The sequence below is a fragment of the Haliaeetus albicilla genome, chromosome 13, assembly GCF_947461875.1.
Source record: "Haliaeetus albicilla chromosome 13, bHalAlb1.1, whole genome shotgun sequence".
NCBI lineage: Eukaryota > Metazoa > Chordata > Aves > Accipitriformes > Accipitridae > Haliaeetus > Haliaeetus albicilla.
The window spans coordinates 21,365,495-21,388,872 of NC_091495.1; the positions used below are offsets into that span (position 1 = coordinate 21,365,495).

At 37.0% G+C, this 23,378-nt stretch overlaps 1 protein-coding gene across 2 annotated transcripts in view; it reads left to right on the forward strand.

The window, feature by feature from the left end:
- The window catches only part of BTBD9 (BTB domain containing 9), a 147,662-nt gene that overhangs the window by 74,485 nt on the left and 49,799 nt on the right, over positions 1–23,378 (forward strand). For both annotated transcript variants that reach the window (XM_069800375.1, XM_069800376.1), the window contains exons 8-9: positions 8,428–8,537; positions 19,995–20,184. In XM_069800375.1, the coding sequence (XP_069656476.1) occupies positions 8,428–8,537; positions 19,995–20,184 (300 nt within the window). The remainder of the gene's footprint in view (positions 1–8,427; positions 8,538–19,994; positions 20,185–23,378) is intronic.

Consider the following 23,378-nt stretch of genomic DNA (forward strand, 5'->3'; position numbering starts at 1 on the left):
TGAATTCATGTGGTGGAATTCCATTGTGAGATCAGGTGAAATTACAGATTCCTGCCCATATCTAGACAGGTTCTGGGAGATAGAACTGTTTGGGGTTGATATCTGACCCAAAACAAAACCTGCAGAGCCAAGTTCAAATGTGAGAAATTGAATGGAACTAGAGATGCACATGATGTGAAGATTCATGTTCAAGCAAGTTTACCTCAAATTTGGGGTTTTCTGTTTAAAAAAAGAAAGAAAATAGAATAAAAATTGGAAACCAGTAATGAAAAAATTATCATTTGTGAAGTGATTAATCTTATGTATGGAATACAGAATGTATTATCACATCATGCAAATGTTAACTTATGTTGCCATGCACAACAGTTTTAATTTGGTTAAATAAGTTCAGAAACATTGGTTGCTTTGTTGATATGCTACTTATGTATAGTGCACAAACAATTACATATCCTGTGTAATTATTGTATATCAATATTTTTAGCCACTTGAATGCCACAGCATAAAATATCTGGATACACATTTTAGCAAATTACAAAGAGAAATGTGTTGTGTTTTGAAACTGCTGTGTTTGCTACTGTACAGGCTTTGCAGGTATTACGTATGCTTTTCCTGCTAGAGTTCAATGATTTTGTCTCATGTAAGTGTTTTATTTGATTTGTCACTGTTGTTTTCTATATTTGAAGCAGGGATTTCCTTTGGTATAAAATAGAGTCTATTAGACTTTCTAGTCTAAGTGCAGGAAAACTTGTCTCCTGTCAAAAGACAGAAATACTTTCCATGTTTGTTCTGGCTTAATTCTTTATTTTATGTATTTATGTCCACTGTTTTTCCACATGATTTAATTCTGGCAATGGATTTTTCCTCATTGGTTTTTTTTGTCCTCCTGCCCTGAGTCTGTTGATTCAGCTATATGAGCCTGAAGGATTATACATTTTACAGAGTTGTCAATAAATGGGGTTTAGATGGTGGTGAATAGCACTGTTTCCTTTTCCGCTAAAAGACAAACAGAATGTCTTCTAATGCCCTTGTGTGCTGGGCTGTATCTCATGCATCTCTGTGGCAGTGATCAGAATGTGAATGTTAGTGGTTTCTAAGCAGTTAGAGGAGATACGAAGTATGTAGGACTAGCACTGGTATCTCATGCCAAAGGCTCCACGAAGGAAAATGAAACTCCAAGTTCTAAAGAGCTCGATTTCTACATATTGGATTTAGTTCTTTATTTTAGTTCACTGTACCTGTTCTGGTTTGCTTTGATAGTAATTTAAAGTGGGGATCAGTGCAAAATACCAGTTCATTTCCTTTACCTCTTTACTTTAGTCTTCTCTGTCAATATTCTCAAGGATTGAAATTTGTACTTAATATATTCCAGAGTTTGTCTGTATCTTACTGGTTTTATTATAATGAGGGATTAAAATGGATCCTAGAGTATGCATATTTTTATGCTTTGACACATATGTCCTAAGTACTGTTCTGATGCAGGCAGCTGAGCTTTGGTATTAGTAGTCCTCTAGGGTATCCACAGCTGAATCAGTGATATGCTTGGCAGCAGCTGTTATCTCAATTAAATGTGTCAGCTGTACAAATGTAAAGAGCAGAAGTAAAACATAACGTAGTTGTTCAGAAATGTGAGTATTTGTAGTCACAACAGAGTTCCCAAGTCATATTTTCATGTAAAGGTGAAGAATTGCTCTGGGAAAAACAGGGGATGGATGAGGGCTATTGCCATGTGCGTGCCTAATTAATCAACCCAGGTAGTTCATTCAAATTTAGTAGTTTAAAATTCTACTAAGATCCAGTAGAACATGCTGTTTCCCTCTAGTTAAAATAATTTTCTCATTAGTGGGGAAAAACAAAAAGAAAGAATAATACAGATTTTTCTAGTATTCCTGTCATGGGAGTTTCAGGGCCAAGTGTAGCATGACTAACTGTGACTAGAGAAGTCTGTGACATGTGGATGGAACTCCTCCAGCACTTAAATACTATGAATATCCATTACTCTCAAACAGGGCCAGAAACCAAAATAAAATGTCTTCTAAGGGGGCAAAATTCTCATGCTGCAGTCCTGTTCACCTGCCAGGGAAGTACTTTTAACCCCCCCCAGAGTGATGAAGGTTTTTTCTTTAAGAATGATTCAGGGTTCTTTTTGTCTTCCCCCTGGTCTATCAGTTGAGTCTAAATTCCATTGACAGAGGAGCTAGTCTAGCCCCTTGAATTGTGATTCTTTTACTCTGCTATCACACAAAGATTTATAGATAACTTTGTGTTGTATAAAGCTGCTTTGTTCTTGACAGGAAAGCGAACAATTTCTAATTTCACTGGAAAAACTGCCTGTAGTGTTTGTAATGTCTGTCCTCCTCATTTTTTTTTGTCTGCCATGTCTCTTCCTCAGTGAGCAATATAATTAAAATTCATAGTGTGGCACTAGGATTTTGATTATAGAGTTAATTCTTCATCATTCCTATGTCTCAGATTAATCAGGTTTGCCTAGGCTTGTGTCACCCACTAACAAGGTGCTCTAAATTTTTTCTTTTCATTTAGGGTTTGGGCTTTCTGCTGCTTTTTACCCCTTCCATCTTGTCATAATCAAAGCTTTTAAATTATCTTATAATTCAGCATGCGTAAGTAAGTCTGGTCAGTGGTCCTCTTTAATTAATGACATGCTTGCCAAGCACAGGAACTTACTGAAGAATGACTCTGTGTGGCTATCAAAAATAATTAGTATACACATTTATGTTGACTTAATCAGCACAAAAGATACTTGTATTTCAGGAAATGTCTGTTAAAAATATGATATTTAGTTTGTTTCCTGTTTTTTCTGATTTAGAGGACTACAATAATTGCAAGCAGGTAGTGTTGGAGGTGGGAGAATACCACTCATCTTAGAGGTGAATGTATTTGTTCTCGCTACTTGAACAGATGAAAAGTAATTGCAAAACTATGCGAAGTTTCACCTTATTCTTAAGTATCTAAAAGAATCAAGATCAAATCAAATGTTTTATTATGCAGTTAGAGGTTTTATTTTATTTCCATATGAGTTGATATATTGTTCATAGCGTACAGATAGTGAAGAAATAATTTGCTCCAGCACTTCCAATTACGCAACTGCTTGTTTCTTTTTCCCTTAGTTGCAAGACAGAAAATATTAAGTTAACCAAGATTTATTTGTTTTCTTATGGGATATAGTTTTTGTATAAATATGTAAATAGAAAGCAAATGTTAGAACAGTTAAACTTCCAAAGTTAGACTCTGAAAGATACATGGTTACTGAAATTGTTCACTCCTGCAGTCCTAATTAAGTATCCTTTGATATTTTGATGGTGTTTTATAATATAGTGATTTCATAATAAGAGCCTTTAGAGAGGGCAGGATGTGAACTACGGTTCCTGAGTGAGGAGCTGTTGGATACTTTTCTCTGATTCACCGAGTGGTCTCACACCTTGTCTGCTGTGCATAGCACAGCAGGAGAGGACATTGTGTCACAGTCTAGCCTGGCTCCCTATGGTTAGGGAGCTCTCCTTCTGTTTGAAGTCCTGTTAAAAAAAGGAGTTGAATTTCAACCTCTTTCTGAGAAAATGCCCTATAGAACAGATCATTATATAAAGAGGGATTATCAGCACCAGTATTCACAGTGGTTCTGCAGAAAAGGGTCCCAGCTTTGGAGTCCAAGCTGACAGAAGGATCTCCCTACGCTTGATGGAGACAAAGATGGATTTTCAAATGTACGTCTGGCCTGAGCATTTTCTTCCTAGTTTGCTGTAGACAGTTGTATACAGAGCCTGCTCACTGATCTCATCTCTGTCAATGTTACCTCGTTATCTCCAAGTATGATACTCTTGCAGGTATGATGCAGATTTGCTTGTGGGAACCAGAAGGCTGTTAGCTCTTATGGTGCTTAATTCTCAATTGTCTGTACCTTAGCCCTTTTAACAAAGCTTTACCTGTTGCTGCTCTGCCATTCAGAGCCACAAGCAGTATCATGGTGTTGTGGGCTAACCCTGGTGGGCCGCTCAGCCCCACACAGCTGCTTGCTCGCTCCCCCACAGTGGGATAGTGGAGAATCAGAAAGGTAAAAGTGAGAAAACTTGTGGGTTGAAATAAAGACAGTTTAACAGGTAAAGCAAAAGCTGTGCACACAAGCAAAGCAAAACAAGGGTTTCACTTGCCACTTCCCATGGGCAGGCAGGTGTTCAGCCATCTCCAGGAAAGCAGGGCTCCATCACGCATAATGGTTACTTGGAAAGGCAAACACCATCACTCTGAATGTCCCCCCATCCTTGTAGGGAATATCCCTTTTGACGGTTGGGGTCAGCTGTGTCCCCTCCTGACTTCTTGTGCACCCCCAGCCTACTCCCCTGCAGGACAGGGTGAGAAACAGAAAAGGCCTTGAACGCTGTGCAAGCACTGCTCAGCAGTAACTGAAATGTCCCAGTGTTAACGCTGTTTTCAGCACAAATACAAAATGGCACCTTACAAGCTACTGTGAAGAAATTTAACTCTATCCCAGCCAAAACCACTACAGTATTTTTTAAAAACTTAGTGAGCAATCACACAGAACACGTTCCATGCGTTTTAAGCATTTGTCAAAGTTGCATGTGCCGAATAATTGTTCATATTAATTTTGTTGCATGTACTCTTATAGTCCAGCTAACAAATCACTCCAGGAAAATGTTGAGATGGTACACATGGTCTGATTGCCTGAAGGATACTTTTATTTTTAATCATGACTCAGTTGCATTTCCATCTGGCAGAAAACTGCTTGGGAAAATTTACACATTTTCAAGTGTGCCATAAGCTATAATAGGCATTTTAAATTTCTGAAATCTGTATGCTTTGAATTAAGACTTTGTTGCTTGTATTGAAGTTGTCCACATTGCAGTTTTTCCTCACTATCATATTTCTGAACCAACTCTTTGTTTTCAGCCTGTTGTTTAGTGTTCTTCTCATTAAGATGTACTATTTCAGTATTTACAATATCTTCATCTGACTCTTCTGAAATAGGTTATGTACATTCAATATTGCTCTTCATTGGTGATATTTGAAATTCAGATACAGCTTGTTTACCTAGCAGTACTGGGAATTTCTAATAAATTCTGCCCTGTTTGAAGGAAGATTATCTTTACAGTCTTAGGCTATGGCAGCTTTAGTATCTTGCATCAACTGGAATAATAAGCTACAATTTTTATGCAAAATCTGAGAATGTGATTTTAGAAGTTAGGGTGTTTAAAGTAAGTTTGAAGATTGCATTATTTTCATTTCCACCAAGTAGAAGAATGCAAGATTCAGGCAGGAAATCATGCTGATCATTTACATTGAGAGAGATAAGGAAAGAATAAAATATTTGTATTGTACTTGGGAGAAGGAATGGGGTTTGTCATATCATTATGTTCTACCTTGCAATAACATCGCAACATTGAAATAATATACTTTAGAAGATTAACATATGCATGATTATTTTAATGGATGGGATTTTGTTTTATATTACCACAAAATTTCAGCTTTCCAGCAATGTGAAACATTGTCACCTATTGTCAAAATAACTGATAGGCTATTTAGCATACAAGAATAAGCTTTGTTTCTTTTTACCTGTTGGCAGAGAAGTCTGCTAACCAATGAGTGAGATGTTATTTAACCTAAGTGTGTGGTATGATAAAGATGCTTTTCCCATGGCAAACTATTCAAGTCTTTTGTGTCTTCTACCCTCTTGATATATTAAAAAAAACCAAAAAAACCAAAAACACAACCAAAAAAAACCACCAAAAAAGCAAAAAAAATCAAGAAGTTTGCTCTAGTTTTACAATTTCATAACACAAAATCTAAATAAATTAGCTTTTAAAGCTAATTATGAAGCAGCTTCTTGTGTTCCTATTAATATTGTTACTTTGTTTATTCTCTAAACTCTTTAAAGCAAGGAAGCATAACAGAAATATGTCAAAGTATCTCCATTAGTAAGGCTCTTTTGGTTAGCCTGGAGTGTGTTTTGTCTAAGCAGCACAACTCAGTCAATACCTTTCTTGCCTGAGAGAGACGAGGGAGCCTCTATGGTGACCCAGCCTCCACGTGCACTTATAAATGTTCCAAGATTGTTCCTGTGTTTAGTCAAATTCTGTGCTTCTGATGCTGGATAGAACCAGAACACTTACTGTTGTCATTGCCTGTGTATTTAGGGTTCATACTGTGCTCGCAAATTGACAAAAAGAAAATAATCTGAGAGGAGTGGCCCAAATCTGTCTGTGCCTGTAACTTCAAGGAGGAGACATACCCTTAACTGAAGATGTCTACCAGACCTCCTAAAACTGAAAGATTCTTTCAAATTTCAGGTTAACCTTCTCTGAACAGCAAACTGTTAGTCCCCTGAATAATTTTATTATAATCTTTTCAGTGGATCTTCAGTGTCAGTTTTGCAGAGTCAGCTTTGCAAGTAGAAACGTTGGAGTCTTGCTCCTGCATGTCTGCTGTGCTTTTACTATGGCTGTACCTGACTGTGCCACTTGCAAAAGCACCACAAATTATCCTCAGCATGTTCAGAAAAACTGAGGCTGATATGGTTTTGCCTTCATAATGTGAATCCCAAAATAAGGCATTTTGTGTATCACCTTGCAGTAACTGACTGGTTCACATGGCAGGTCTGGGGAAAGAACTGCTGTTTCTCTGACTGTCAACCAAGATTCCTGCGCTGCTCTTTGCAGGCACTTGTCACAGTTGCACAATGAGGGCTAAGTTCTGCTTTACTCTTAAAATATAGGTTCACCTTCTTTATGGAAAATAAATTTTTTTCCAGTTTTGCTACTTTTACTTTTTCTACATAGAATGACTTGCAGAAAATTTGCTACTGTGAAAATTAATTGATCTGTGAGTTAATATTAATTAGGGAATAGCATATCATTCTTTTTTGTTTCAAGTCATGATAATTAAAGTAATTTTTTTTAAGTGAAATTTTGAGCATATCGTATATCAGTTTTGTAATTTTAATAAAAATTTACAGTAGTTGGGTTTTTTTTTTAAATTAAACTATTATATAAGCTAAAAGGAGCAGAGGTCAAAAACTTTGGCAATTTTAGAGATATCGTGATATTCGAGTAACTTAGTTGTCCCTTGCAGTCATTTGCATGTAATAGGTGGATTTTTTTTAATTGTTTTTTTAGAAGGTTTTTTCTATTTGTGGTAAAGACAAATGAGTATCAGTAATAACAGTCATTGAGGCTTGCTTATAAGAGCTCTTTCATAAGGCACTCAAGTCTTGAAGCGTAGGAGGAGGTTGAACAATAGTATGCTATATAGCTATGAGGCTTTTTTATTGCTTAAAAAAAAATAAATCTCAGGACTGAAAGCTCTGTATCTTTTCAACTTGGCATGATGAAGAACACAAGCCAAAATTATGCTGTTGGTGATCAGCTGTTATGTTGGAACTATAATTATACTACGTAAGTGAAAGATTGTTTTGTACTGCAGACCGAGGATATTGCTTAAGATGCATGCATTCTGATACTTCTTAATTGAATGAGTTCATTTAATACAACCCATTTTGTGGGGTAATGGTATTTGTTTTAGGTAGTTTTCTGTGTTGCTTGTTCAACATTTATGGAGATGGTATACAATATTCCATTTAGGATTTTTCAAAATTTATAGTAAGAACTGTCAGATCTCTTCAGAAAATGCAGGAATCAGATGGAATCAAGGTTAATGGCTGTTTATAGACCGTGAAGCCTCCAGGGTAATACAGAAGGTGAATAGGTCACAGTGTTCAAGAGCAACTCTATCTGATTTTTCAAGTAGAGTCTAGAAGTATAAGTTATACAGCCAGGAATGAAATCCAGAGCTAGCTTTGTTTCATAACATTTGACTGTTCAGATATTTTTTTTGTTGTTATTATTAATAGAAGATACACAACAAAGACATCAGTGTCCTGTACACCCAGTGTTAGAATTAGAAACAGCCATATTAAAATGGAATTAATGTTTTGCTTCTGCAGAGAAGCCTCACTGATCTGTTGTGTTTGTCCTGGCTGTATGAAATCTTTCATTGTGGTGAAAAGTAGTTAGTAAAGGGATTTTTTTAAATTATTATTTAAAGCTTCCATGAGCACACACTTGCACTAACAGGCTATTTCTCCATTTCTGAACCAGAAGGTCCTTCATTTTGCTTTTCTTGGCAAATTAGTCCAGAAAGATTTTTTTGATAGATTTCACAGCTCTTTAATTTTTTTTTTTTTTTTTTAAATTGTACTGGAGCCAGCATCCTGAATAGATGCAAGCTTTCTGTGAAATTTATACTCTTTTTACTCCTTTTCTTATTTTATTTTTTTAACAGTTGCTTGGTTCTTACAGGTCTGCACAATATAGTCCAACTGAATTATTTATATTTTAGTGCATAGAATTTTGTCATGCTTAACTTGTGCTACTTACCTTTTTTTTTTCTTTTTCCCTATAGGTATATTCGAATTGTTGGGACCCACAACACAGTGAACAAAGTTTTCCATATTGTGGCGTTTGAATGCATGTTCACAAACAAAACCTTTACTCTTGAGAAAGGCCTGATAGGTAAGAGATAAAACTGTTTTCCTTTCACATGAACTATTGCGAAAACGTGCCTTTTAAGACTGGCCGTCACTGCACTCTTACTCTATTTCTGTTTTCACACTGAAATCTCTAACTTGAGTTAAATGATGCTGTAAGCATAGAATTAGTTGGCTAGTCCTTGCGACTCCTTTGATATTCCAGTTCTGTGGATTAATTAGTGATGTTACAGGAATCCTAAAGTTCAAATTAAATCAACTGCTGCTGATACCAGATACTCAGTGCTGCTAATCCAATTCTTCTTTGCATGTCATAGTATGGTTGCACTTGCCTCCCAGCAGGTTAGCCTGAATTCTGTAATGAGGATGGAGTAACTAGAGCTATTTATTGCAGTGAAGATGGATTTGGGCATTTAGGGCCTATTACACAGCCTAGTTCCAACTGCTCAAGGTAAACTCTCGTGTGTTGATTTTCCCCCAAAGAGCCATAGACACGTTTAGCCATGGCAGAACACTATATTGGCTACCCTTATTCTCAGAGCACCGCACTGATGGAGCTCTGTTACCTCTGGAGCTCCCAATAGCTTGTATAATACTGATTTAAGTTCTTCTACATAGTACTGAATTACTTAAGGTAGAAATCCCCAAGAGACCACCAATACTGAATGATAAAATATGTCAAAGTAAGATTTAGTATTGATTTTTTTAATAGTTCAAACAGGGTGATTTCTGTGCTTTCTTCCATATAAACTCAAGTGAGTGAGATCCTGAAATTCATTGGGAATACTTTTGTGCAGCTTTCAGTAGTTGTCTAGGTGGGATTTCCCACAGTTTGTTACTTCTGGCATGAAAATTGAGTATTTCAGCAAAATTCTTCATGAATTCATGCTGGTTTTAAACATATCTTTAAATTTTAAGAATGCACCTATGATAGATGGAAGGGTAAACAGATTTCAAGAAAGAATGAGAGGGAAGATTTTAGTAAGACATATTTCTTTTAAATTTTTTTCTGAGAAAACTATAATATTTAGCTGTGAAAAAGTGAGACCAAACTCCTTCAGCCCATTCCCCATGCGTTACACAAAGGCATCACATGGTTACACCTGATCTCATGAGGTTTGCTGTGTAATTTCATGATGTTTTTTTAGAAGCATAGAATAAGTGGCCTGACAAATCACACTTTACTAATTTTTATGTTATATAGCCCCAAAATGTACAAGGTCTTCCATAATGCAAATAGAAAGTTTACCCTTTGTTTTAGGGAGTTTGCAAGTAGTATTGCAATTGCAGTTGACAAGAAAATAGAATAAGGAAGAACTGTGGTTAAAGAAAACATCCACCTTCAGTAATCTAGTGTCCTGGTTTCAGCTGGGATAGAGTTAACTGTCTTCCTAGTAGCTGGTACAGTGCTGTGTTTTGAGTTCAGTATGCAAAGGATATTGATAACACTGATGTTGTCAGTTGTTGCTAAGTAGTGTTTAGAATAAAGTCAAGGATTTTTCAGCTTCTCAAAGCCCAGCCAGCAAGAAGGCTGGAGGGGCGCAAGAAGTTGGCACAGGACACAGCCAGGGCACCTGACCCAAACTGGCCAACGGTGTATTCCATACCATGGGACGTCACTGGCCAACGGTGTATTCCATACCATGGGATGTCACATCTAGTATATAAACTGGGGGAGTGGGGGCGGGGGGAATTGCCGCTCGGGGACTAGCTGGGTGTTGATCAGCAGGTGGTGAGCAATTGCATTGTGCGTCATTTGTGTATTCCAATCCTTTTATCATTACTGTTGTCATTTTATTAGTGTTATCATTATCATTATTAGTTTCTTCTTTTCTGTTCTATTAAACCGTTCTTATCTCAACCCATGAGTTTTACTTCTTTTCCCAATTTTCTCTCCCATCCCGCTGGGTGGGGGGGAGTGAGTGAGCGGCTGCATGGTGCTTAGCTGCAGGCTGGGGTTAAACCACAACATCTAGTTAGCAGAGAAACAAAATATTTCAAGTTTGATTATAACCTTTGAGCTAAGTTTCGTATTTAGCACTGCCAGCTATGAATTTTTAAAAACTTTATACAAAATCAGAGTTACTGTGTGCAAACAAATGGTGTATATATCTGTATGTATTTGACTGAAGATTATCAGTCATTTAGCAAATATTCAATTTAGGACTTAAATAACATATTATCTTTTTGTGTGTGTGTGTTAACTCAGAGATTCTTTGGTCGAAACAGCAGGCAAGGTAGTGAATCCGTGTTTGTTAGTGGAAGTGTATTTGTACCATAATTGACTTGTCTTTCAGATGCTCAATGATGTTTTGTGGTTTAGTGAGCATTTTGGTGAGGCAAACTATTAGATCTGTTTCAGCATTTCATGAGTTTCAAAGATAATCTAGGGGATGGAGACTTTATATGGCTCGATTAAAATTTATCCATTTATGAAATTTTTCTTTGTAGTTACAGAATCTTACAGGCAAACAGGGTTTGGACTACATAATAGTAAGTGTCCATTGTTGTTCAGGGTGATCAGTGGAATGATGCTGTCATTCAGTGTGGGTCAATCAAACTGTTGTACGTGTAAGTCATTTGAAGTGATCTACAATAAGCAAAGAGAGGCCTGCAGGGCTCTACAGCTTTTCATATTGAAGGGATGGTAGTCAATACAATTAATAGAAAATTAAAAGAGTAGGAATTCAGGGAGTAGTTAATTGAAAGAGGGATGTGGACTAACTTCCAGTTGTAAATGAGGCAGCAAAAGTCGGATACATGACCCTGCAGAATTTATGGTGAGAAAGGGACAAATGGAAAGATTTTGGGACTAGTTGACGGCAGTCCAGTTGTGAAATGGAGCAGGGGCACAATGGCTGTTCCACCAGAATTTATGGTCATCAAATTACTTATTCAAAAATATTCTCAACAGTCGTGCCCCAGGAAAGTGACCTTATATCCATTTAGTACTTTGTTTTACATACCTGTGATAGTCACTGTAAGGTAGCAAGTTGTCTAGCTCCCTTGATCAAGCAGTTCCACTCCTGTAAAAAAAAAAAATCTATATGACTACCAATGGATTAGTTGGCACAGATTTATTTATTGCTCTGATGAGTATTTGTGATGTTTGTTTCTATTCCAGCAGTGACTGGATAGGGTAAAGTGAACTGAAAGCAGTTAGGAAAGCTCCACAAAATATATGAAAGTACGGTAATCAGAGTAGATTGCTTTTCAGCTTGACCGAGTACAGAAGCTTTCATCCTCAACCCTTGAAAAGCAGTATTAGGTAATACTATTGGGTTCATTGTTTATCTCGTATGGTATTAAATTAGGTTAGAACAAACACAACTGCTGTTTCTATATCCTGTTTTATTAAGAAAATGTTGGTCAGCCCTTGAAGGCCATATGGTCCTTTCAGAAAGACTTTGTGACCCTTACTTCTACCAAAACAACACTGAAGATAATAGGCAAAGGGTTTGTCATCTGAAGCGTCATTCCAAAGATATAAGGTCACTGAGGTATTTGTTTAGGGATCTTATACGGAGATTTAAGAGTAATTATTTATTTAATTTTCTTGAGACCTATTCAACTTGATCAGAAAGCTGTATATACAAAGAGGGTAATTTATCAGATATATTACTACTGATACATAGTATCTATGTAATGGCTGTCACTGTGAAGTGTAGAGTAGAAGGCTGGTAAACAAATAATAAAAATGAAGCACTGTTTCATGATAACGGCAATTTTATGTTGCTGTGTTTATACTTACAACGTTTTCATGACAAATTATTAACTTGACATACTACATTAAAAGTTAATATGAAATATGATTTATACAGTTACTTTATACAATACAGAATGCAGTACTGACACAACGCATTGGTAGCAGTTTTGAAGTAAAAGTAGCAGGAAATGCTCTTTCTAGCACTGTCTGGTGTTTTAGTGTTGGTTTGCACTTTGTTGTCTTGTGAAATGAGGTAAGTGACAGAAATTAACACAGGTGTTAGATTTGAGATGTAGTTTTCCTTTTGGCATAGTATTATCTCTCAATGTGTAAGTAAATTAACACTTCTACATATTATATTCGCAAGATTGACATAACTGTTTCATTTAACAGGGATGTAAATATTTTTTCATCTCAAAAGCATAGTGTTTGCTTTTAATGCACTTCGCTTCTGAAATTTTGGATGGTCTTTAGTCATTAATATTTAATCTAGAATCCAAAACAAATGAAATTTTTCACAAGCAAGAGACGTACTCCTTTGGAGGCAGAAGTGGTACCTGGTGTGATGTGATGTTTTGTAAAAGCTTCTAATCTGCCCGGTGGCAAGAAGGTACAACAGTGGGTAAGGAGCTGCTTCTATGCAATGCCTCTTTTGGTGTTGGGGTTTTTTTCCCACCTAAATATAGGAAATAATTCCTCTTTTCTGCCTCAAAGGGAAAAAATTTATAACCTCACTTAGTCCTTTAATCAGTACTCAGTGCTGAGGGGCAGTCAAGGACTATGCAGGCAGGTGGCTTTGACCAGCCTACTGTTCTATTTTGAGCCTGGTTAAGGTCATAGGGAGTGCAGTGTAGAAGGCTTTTATATGAAGTTGTGTTTATCTGTAGTCTGTCTCAGTCTGTCAGACTATCTTGTAACTTGTACATTACACACAGAAGGGAGAACAGTGAATAATGACAGAAGAGCAGGAGATGGACGTAAAACACTGGAATGTCCTTGGTCACCCTCTGGGGAATGCTGTTCAGTACCTATGAATCATTGTGAATCTTCATTTGGGTGCTCTTCAATGCCTTGAGAGAATTTGTTTTAAAGGGGAAAAAATGAAATGAATAAATAATCATTCAATTGTCTTTTACTCTCAGATACTTATTTAAAAAAAAAAAAATTAAATGTATAACAGAGAGAAACCAGTCATATCAGTTTCCTAGTAGAAGATTGCCCTATCTCTGTCCAAGGAAGCAGTGAGAGATGCTATTTTGTGTCTAGTTTAATGTTGACTTCACACAAAGCTATCATATTTTGTTTGTTCTCGTTTTAAAAGGTTAGCCTTCTTTCAAAACCATGCAGGTTTACCCAGCAATGTAAGTCAGCTCTGCTGCAAGCATAGCCTTAGGAAATTATGAAAATTTGAAGATGATCTAAATACTGCAGGGATTTCCCCCCCCCCCCCCCCCCTTCTACAGGAAAGGACAGCCACGTGGTCAGTTTAGTTACTGGTACACATTCTTCAACAGAGATCTGTTCATACAGTTCCAGTTACTTTTTGTCATAGTTTAACCCCAGTCAGCAACTAAGCACCATGCAGCCGCTCACTCACTCCCCCCCCACCCAGCGGGATGGGGGAAAAAATTGGGAAAAGAAGTACAACTCGTGGGTTGAGATAAGAACTGTTTAATAGAACAGAAAAGAAGAAACTAATAATGATAACACTAATAAAATGACAACAGCAATAATAAAAGGATTGGCATTTACAAGTGATGCACAAAGCAATTGCTCGCCACCTGCCGATTGACGCCCAGCTAGTCCCCGAGCGGCGATTCCCCCCGCCCCCACTCCCCCAGTTTATATACTAGATGTGACATCCCATGGTATGGAATACCCTGTTGGCTAGTTTGGGTCAGGTGCCCTGGCTGTGTCCTGTGCCAACTTGTTGTGCCCCTCCAGCTTTCTTGCTGGCTGGGCTTTGAGAAGCTGAAAAATCCTTGACTTTATTCTAAACACTACTTAGCAACAACTGACAACATCAGTGTTATCAATATCCTTTGCATACTGAACTCAAAACACAGCACTGTACCAGCTACTAGGAAGACAGTTAACTCTATCCCAGCTGAAACCAGGACACTTTTTTTTTTTTCTTGTTCTTTTCTTCCCATTTCCAGTGCCACAATGAAGGACGCATACTTCCTAGGGCTCTTTTGAAACAATTGCTATTTCTGAAAGCCTTCTTCAGGCATAATGTTTAATGAAAGAGCCCGATAGTGAGCCGATTGATTGGCAATTAAAAGTATGGCCAGTTCTAATGACTTGAATACTTTTATTCTAATTTTTGGATCAGAAATCACAAGCTCTAGCAGATATCAACTGAAAAATCAGCCTTCTCTGAAGTTATTCTAATCCAAACTGAGAGGTGGACATAGACAAATATTAGTGGGGTTTTCTTTTCTAGCTAAATATGGCTTGCAGAAAGCTTTTCACTGAAACAAGTGGAAATGCTGTTTATATCTGTTTGAAGTTGATATTTCTTGAGTTCTTGATTGATTTCTTGATTGAAGATTCAAATGAAATGTAGCAATGTCATCAGCAAGTTTCAGCTCAAGACAATAAGAAAGAGTATGTGGAAGGCGAGACAGGACTTTGTGACTGTACTTCTAATTAACTGAAAAGTCTGTAGACTTAATATTTTCTACCATGTAGCAAGTGAACAAGTGCTAATTCATATACTGAATAAAGACTAGACTTAACAAATCTTTTGGCATGTGGAAAATAATGAAAGCAAAATGCCCAACATGCTTTTAATTAATTTAATACAATAAAATCAAACCCTGGAATAATAGTGACATCCCTAATTCTTTTTTTTTTTTTTTTCCCTTCCTTTGCTCTCAGCTTTCTTTTTTCTAACTGTCACTTTGTAGTGAGGAAACTTTTGTCAGCTCAGTAGATGTTCAGGTAGAGAAGGAGTGCAATTTTACCATTAAAAATGGAGTAATTGAAAGCTGAGCAGTTAATGGATGTTAACATGACAAAAAAACGACTTATTCATATTAACTAAAACAAAAATTTATTTCTTCTAGTATAATGTCTTGTTTATAGTTTCTTCACAAAGTGATGGTTTTGTGTCTTAAGAGAATTCAGTAAAATGAACAGTTGTATTGCAATGATGACACTTAGCTGAGAACCTTTGACTTGACTGTTGCCTAGACTGCAGTATAAATATATTCAACAGTCCATAATTCTGTAAATTACTGCTTGCCAGTAAAATAAGGCTGCTTAGTAGATCTGCACTTTCTCTGTATGTTTATTTTAGTAACTAAATAAAGGTTTGTTAATGGCTGGTTTTGTGGGCTGGTGCAGGAGCCCACTCCGTTCTGTTTCTTCCTGTGTTGCAGAGAGTTATTTGAGGATTTTTCTGTCTTTTCTTTTCCCCATGTTAGCCTATCGATTGCAGTGAAGTTACAGTGGATGGGCAGAAAGCAAAATCTGACCTGTCCAGACTGGGAGATGAAAGAAAGTACTTTACACTTGGATATGGAAGCCAGTTAATAATGGCTGTATTAATTTTTTCCTGAGTACTTCAGGGAAAAAACAATTCCTATGGAAAGTCAAGTATGCTAAAGATTAAGGGAGGGCAGGAAAACCAAAACCAAACAAAAAACCAACCAAAACCTTAAGGAATAATAAACAAATGTGACTGAGGCTACCACAGACTCCTGGTATGTTTTTGTCCTGGGGGAATCTCTAAGAACAGTTGAATAACATATCTGTCTCATCTTTAAGTATAGCCAGAATAGATAGGCTTTAGGCCATGCCTTGAAAATTACAAAGTCTTCTAAAAATACTATTACTAGAATTGAATATACTGCTAAGCTGCTCGTCGCTCCATACTGCAGCATAAGACCAGGAGACAAGAAAGTACATTTTAATGAATGTTTTGATACAGCTGTCCTGTGCCCTCGACCGTCTTCTTTTGTCTGCTTACAGAATGTGTATGCTTTCCTGACGCACAACTTTTCTGTTCCATAAAAGCAAATCAGATTTGTCAGAGCAAAACTGCTGTACGAACAGTGGAAAAAAAGAATTTCTGTATTTGTAATCCCCTCTTTTGTTTTCTCTTACAACATGGGTTACTGTAAAAGCTGGATAGCTGGCAGATTTAAAAAAAAAAAAAGAAATAGAAACAAGACTGTTGGTTTTGGCAGTATCTTTTTGTTAACAAGTGACCTAAATTGCAGCAGAAATTCTAACAAGAAAAAGGAAGAGACCCAGAAGACTTGAAAATACAGCGCAGAGCAGAGTCCCCACCAGATGGTATTTTTAATAAATTTATCAAGCTGATATAAAAGATGATAACGTTCAAAATAGGGAGTGGCAGACCTTCCTAGAGAGAAGGAACAGAATGGTACCTTCTGCACACTGCAATTAGTTAGAATCACTTTCTAATTAACCATTGTAGGGAAGACCAGAATGGTATTAAAAACACACTAAGACAGTTCCCGTGCGGTTGTTAAGGAGTTTGACTAATCAAGGTAACATCTTCTTAGGAGGTCACAATTAGTGCAGAAATTTAAATGTGAGAAGGAGTGGGATGATGCTCAGAGGGCATGCAGATAAAATATTGGATGAACTGAGCTGTACTGTGTTCAATTAAGGCCTTTACATAGCTCAGAGGGTGTCCAGAGCATGCGATAGAACCTCAACTTGAACACTGATTTTGACACTTCATCTTTTTTTTTTTTTTAACCAAGATTTCAGTAGCTTCCTCTTCCTACAAAAAGCAGCAATATATAGAAGATGCTTTAATGCCTATATAAAATGGATACTCAGAGAAGTTTCCTTACTGCCAGGGAAGAGGGGAAGAAAAGGAAGCCAAGGCAAACTTTATTTTGATGCCAGTACTTTTAGTTTGCATTGTTAGTCTTTGCTTTATTCAGATTGTTCCCGGTGAAGTACTTCTAATGTCTACCACCTGCTCCTCCATAAGAATCTGGAGAGGAGGAGGCTGAGGGGAGACCTTATCGCACTCTGCAACTACCTGAAAGAAGGTTGTAGTGAGGTGGGTGCTGGTCTCTTCTGTCAAGTAACTAGTGATAGGACAAGAGGAAATGGCCTCGAGTTGTGCCAGGGAAGGTTTAGATTGGGTATTAGAAAAAATTTCTTTACTGAAAGGGTTGTCAGGCATTGGAACAGGCTGCCCAGGGAAGTGGTGGAGTCACCATCCCTGGAGGTGTTAAAAAAACCGTGTAGACAAGGCACTTCAAGATGTGGTTTAGTGGGCATGGTTGATGGTTGGACTCAATGATCTTAAAGGTCTTTTCCAACCTAAACGATTCTATGATTCTAATCTGGGTATTTCTGAATGTCTCTTCAGTAATAGGGAATCAAGAGGTTTCTAGAATAATAATATGGTGGTTTTAGCAGCTGTTTTTGAGCAGAGGTGATACTACATTTGATAGTGCGGTAGATTTTTCAGAAACCATTGCTTTTCCACTGCCTTGGACTATTACTTAGCAACAAGCTTACACTTTTTTCCTGCTGTGTGTCTTATGGTGTTTTGGTTGGTTGGTGGTTTTCTTAAGATTATGCTCCTGACACCACTAGCACACTTAAAACACAGAATCTTAGCTCTTCATGGAAAATTATCTCTTTTTTGGGTGCTGGAGACTCTTACAATTAGCTCTGAAATTTCACATAGCTATATTTCAACCATTTTCAGATGTTGTAGTATTTTAAATACATATTTGACAGACAACTATTAAAAGCATGTAATTAAGTTATCAGTGTGCCGAGGGCTTAAAATGGTACATTTACATCTGTACTATACGTGATTTGTTTTTTCGTGAAAATTCTAATAGTGTTGGGTTTACGTCTTCTGTATTTCCAATTTTTTTGTGCCATTTTTGTTTTGGCTTGTTTTTTGTTCTTCTGATTTTCAAAAATTTTTGGTATGAGATATTGTGAATTTGGAAACTTTATTAAGGTAATCATTGTTATTCAGATAATTTTTGGTAACTTATTTTTCCTCTTTCTTTTAAATTGAATTACCACACAGATTGGTTGTCTTTTATCAGAGGCTGACACACAAAATCTTAACTTTTTTTTTAATACAGCCTGTGCTGAAAGAATTTTTGTTATCATTTAGATAAAACGATCAGTGCTTTCAACACATTCCCCCAAAAAACAAAGGCTCAACAGACAACCTTGATTTTTACATGTTCAGAGAGCATCATTTTTCAGCCTTGTTAATATTCTTTTTTTTTATTGAAAGAGAGAATAGGGAGAGTTTGAAAGGTGGAGGATGTTAGTTAAAAACTGAGCTTTTTAGGGAAGTGCTGGACATGACTAGGGTGTCTTAAATAGCTTTTTTTTTTTTCCCGTCCATTATCTTGCTGGAAGGTGGCGTTCAAAAAGCTTGGGGTTCTCTCTGAATTACAAACAGAAAGAAAGTACCATACTTGATTAAACGTTCACAAAGGGAAATAATAGGTAATTCCAAAAACAAGTGTTGATACACTTGTAAAACAGTGCTGGAAAAGTACTATATGCACAAGAAAATACACCTCCTTATTACAGCTTGCTCCCGGAGGAGCTGCTGTTGTTGATTTTTGATGAAATTGCTGAAATTATGTCAAATTCTAGCTATAATATGAATTGTGTTTGATTTGAAAGGAAGGGGGAAACTACTTAGCATTGGATTTAAATCACATTAAGCAGGACTAAGTAAGTACAAGAAGAGCATTCTTCTCCTTAGAAAGTTTTCTGGAAGCCAACACTAAAGTTATGTCCTTTGCTAAAGAATAACAACTCCCAAAGCTACTTTTTGGGGGGTCCCGTCCCCGTCCCCCCCCCGAGTATGTAATGTTCCCCTGCTTCTAAAAATGCCTACTAAAAGGTTATATTATGCTTTACCTAATTTGGTTTATAACAGCAGTTTCTAAGCTAGGGCGTTCAGTTTTGGATGTACCAGGGAGAAGGAAGAACTGAATTTCAAGAGGATGGGTTTTAGGTAGTATCTTTTCTTTTGCTGTTGGGATTTTATAATTTCTTTTTTGTGGCAGTCAGTCATACCTTTTTCCTGTCTCTGGACGGAATGAGAAGTACTTCTGCGCTTGCTGTTCCATTTGTATGGCAGACCTATTGGTGTCTCCTTCCATCTTGTAGTCCAATACTTGTGTTGAAGGGGTTTGCAAGTATTAAAAAGCATTTTCACTTTCTAAATTCTGGGGTGCAATTTCTCATCACAGTCAGAGAGACTGTCAGAAGTACCATCAGGTATGTGTAGAGAATAGCCTCCTGAGCTGTAAGACTTCAAGCCCTGGTCCTGACTTCCTACAGTCCAGATCAGTGCTTTAAACTATCTCCCACTTATTTCTCTCTCTTCTCTCTCTCTCTTTTTTTTTTTTTTTTTTTGGGGGGGGGGAGGGGTGTAGGGGAGTGGCGGGGTGGAGGGTTTATCATGAAAACAGGAAGAAATTGTTTGAAAATTTGGGAAGTTTTGCTGGACAAGCTCTTTTTCCCCAATTGTATTAAAAGAGTGCTTTCACCAAGACAGAAATCCATCTGTTAATTTACCAAGCTATTCTGGGATCAATGCTATAAAAATTATCTGTACCTCTTGATTCTGCTTCATAGTTCATGTTCTATAAGAGTTATATTTCCATATTTGATCATACTTTCATCCTTTTTTTTTTTTCTTTTTCCTAATTCTTTGCCAGAATTAAAGACCATTGGTATCTGAACTGTTTTCTGACTGTCTGTTGTCTTTGTGTTTTTAATTCACAGTTCCCACTGAAAACATTGCAACAATTGCAGACTGTGCCAGTGTGATTGAGGGTGTAAGTCGCAGTCGCAATGCCTTATTGAATGGAGACACAAAAAACTATGATTGGGATTCTGGGTACACATGCCATCAGCTTGGGAGCGGAGCTATTGTAGTACAGCTAGCACAGCCCTACATGATTGGATCAATAAGGTAAGAGGGTTTATTTTTCTCTAAATTAAGGGCAACAGTGAAACTTTTGCTGAGCACAGTTATTTTCTTTAGAGTATATGACATTTGGAAATGATGGTAATTAGGGGGCTAGTTTAGTAGTTGTCATTTGGATTCTTACTTCAGTATAACTGGCATGTTAAAAATTAAATGTGTGAATTATATGTCAAGATACAGCAGTGCAATTCCAGAAGATGCTACATTTCAGATGCATAATAATAGTAATAGTCAAATTGTAAGATTAAAGATATATACTTATATTAAAATAGAAATCTAATTGCAGCCTCACTTGTGGTCAAAGTAGGTGCAGTTCCTCATATCCACCTCATTGTGAAAACAGAAACATTTATTGAAGAAAGCCATCATCTCGAGTAAGCCAGGTTTCCTTTTCACTATACAATTAATACCAGTTCTTACTTGAACATGGAGTGTATAATAACGGTACAGTAACCTGAATATTACTTTACAGTGTTGGATTAATGAATGTGTTCAGATCTGGATTTGAGTTCATTGAGCTATTTCTACAGTGAATGTCTGTATACATATGAAGAACAAACTTTTGGCTAATGTAGAAACTTTGGAAATAGATTGGAGAGTGGGATTGTTCACAGGTGAAGATTATTCTTGCCAATTTCAGATTCTCTGACTGTAAATTGTTTTTTTGGTTTCATAAAATCAGACATACAAAACCTTGTCTAAGTGGCTTCCTATTCTTTGTAAATTTAGAATATGTTGTCAGAGACTTAATTTGTATTCTCTGTGACAATGGAAAAAAAGAGAAAGGTTTCTGAAGTTAGAGTACCAGTGAGCAAAGGTTGAAACCTCAGGTGAGGTACTGGCTTGCAACAGAGATGGTGTACATATGTACATATTGCTAGGAACTAGCTTGGTGCCATCTGCCTGTTAAGAGTTGCCTCTTCAAACTGACTGATGAGCAAGTGAGACTTGAAAGGTCTTTTATAACTGCCAATTTCTGTTTGGTGTACTTTGGTTTTGGCTTATGGCATTGTTAATATGGTTATAAAACTTTGAAGATAAAGTTTAAAATCAGACATGCAGGCAAATCTCTAACCTAACAAAAGTACTGTTTTGTCTGTATACTAGCTATAAATGTTATGCATAGTGCAAGTCCAGCATTGTTCTCACTGTGTGAAGCAAGTTGAATAAGTATAGTTGGCAGCTTTCCATGCTCAATGTTTTATGCTTTTGAGTTTGGTGTTTTTAATGTTCAATTAAGTATTGCATCTCAAGTAGAAAACCAGGAACACAGAGTACTCAGATTTCTTAAGAGGTAATTGAAAATGTAATTGCATCATTTTCATGCCACTTTAAACTTAAATTTAGGTAGCAGCAGAAGCTTTGGCCACATGAAGGAGTAAGAGAAGAATATATAAAACTGAAATGCATAGTTTCTCAGTTCATAGTCTCTGTCTTCCTATCTTATGATTTTCTGCTGTCTTTCAATTGGTGAATCATACTATCTTTTGAAGTCAGTGCAAAAAAAATTACTTTTCTATATTAAATACTATGGTAGTGTTTATTCTTGAGCAGAAGATTTTTAATAAGTCTCATTATTAAAGAGTGTGTTAGGTGAACTAGATTTCTGGTTGCAAAGAAATGATAATTGTATAATTAGCAAGTGTGTAGAGCAAATTAAAAAAAGCCCCAAACATTACATAATTTAAAACTAAGAGGCATTTAGTGATTTATGTGGTATTTCATTGTACAGGTATAGGATCAGAATCTCATCTTTCCTTGTCAGCTTTCCTGCATGTATAGTACAAACAAGATGAACAACTTGCCTTAAAATACAACAATAATAAACACCATTGTCTAGGGTATATTCTGACAGAGGAGACTACCTGCATTACCTAGAGACAGAAATTCTAGCACTATGTCATCTTTCCCTTTTTGCATTCTGCCTAGAAAAACAAGTGTTTTGAGTTGCAACCATGTCTGTTGCAGATCATAGGCGGCCAAGGGAAAGATGCCCTTTTGAGTGAGGAAGTGAGGTTTCACTATGTGGCAGCTACAGCTTTGGCTGTAGGGTCTAGAATATGTCCTGTACTGTGCGATGCTAAAGATGGTGACAATGGTCTCTTTATTTAGCACTAGGAAATCTGTGACCGGTACAGAAATCAAACCGCATATAAACATAGATTAGAGTAAAAAGCCTTAATATTGCATCTTAATGAAAGCAAGAGATTTTTTTGAACAGAATGTTTTCCACAACTGATTGAACTGTATTCATTGCCTGTTTTCCTGCTGTTTCCTTGGTTGAAAACTGCCTTGACTTCACCCTCCCATCTAATAGAAAAAAATTTTCCGGAGCATTTTCTTTAGGCTGGCTGTACACTGTGACTGCAGAACAACATGAATTGCTCTACCCCAGAAACTGAGTCATTAGACCTGTGGGTTTGGATTCTAAATGAATAATTGGGAATTAAAGTACACATCTTCTAAGTTCAGAGGCATGAATGTGCCATTGAATATATTTGTATCAGAGAGAGTAAATACATAAGCCTTTGAAAAAAAGGTAGTAGCTGCTTTCAGTGTATAGAAATCAGAATACCACTGGAGAGAGCCTCCCAAGTCAGAATGTGTTACCATGGCAACTAAATTCTGAGTATGAAAAAGGCAGAAGAACTCTTGGTACTCAAGTATGCATTAGAAATGCATAGAGAATTTAATGTTTCAGGAGTATATCTTATATGCATGCGTTCTGCAAAAGTCACCCTGTTGTCTTAGAATCTTAGCACCATTTGGGTTGGAAGGGACTTGAGGAAGACATCTAGCCCAGCCTGTTCATCAAAGGAGGGTAAGCTATGAAGAAAGACCATCCTACTGAAGGCTTTGTGCACTCAGGTCTTGAAAACCTCCAAGGAAGGAAATTCCACAACTTCTCTGGGTAGTCTGTTCCAATGTTTAATTATTCACACAGTGTACTTTTTTTTTTTCATGGTTCCTGTTTTCCTATGCCTCTAGTCCATCTGGAACGTCCTGTTTCAATTTTTGCCTGTTGTCTTTTGTTTTTCCCATTGTGCATCTCGATGGAGAGCCTGGCTTAGTCTTTTTGATAACTTGCTCTCACGTATTGAGAAGTGCTGTTAGGTTCCTCTCCAACCCCAAGCCTTCTTAGGCTAAACAAGCCAATTTCCTCAGCCTCTTGGACAGTG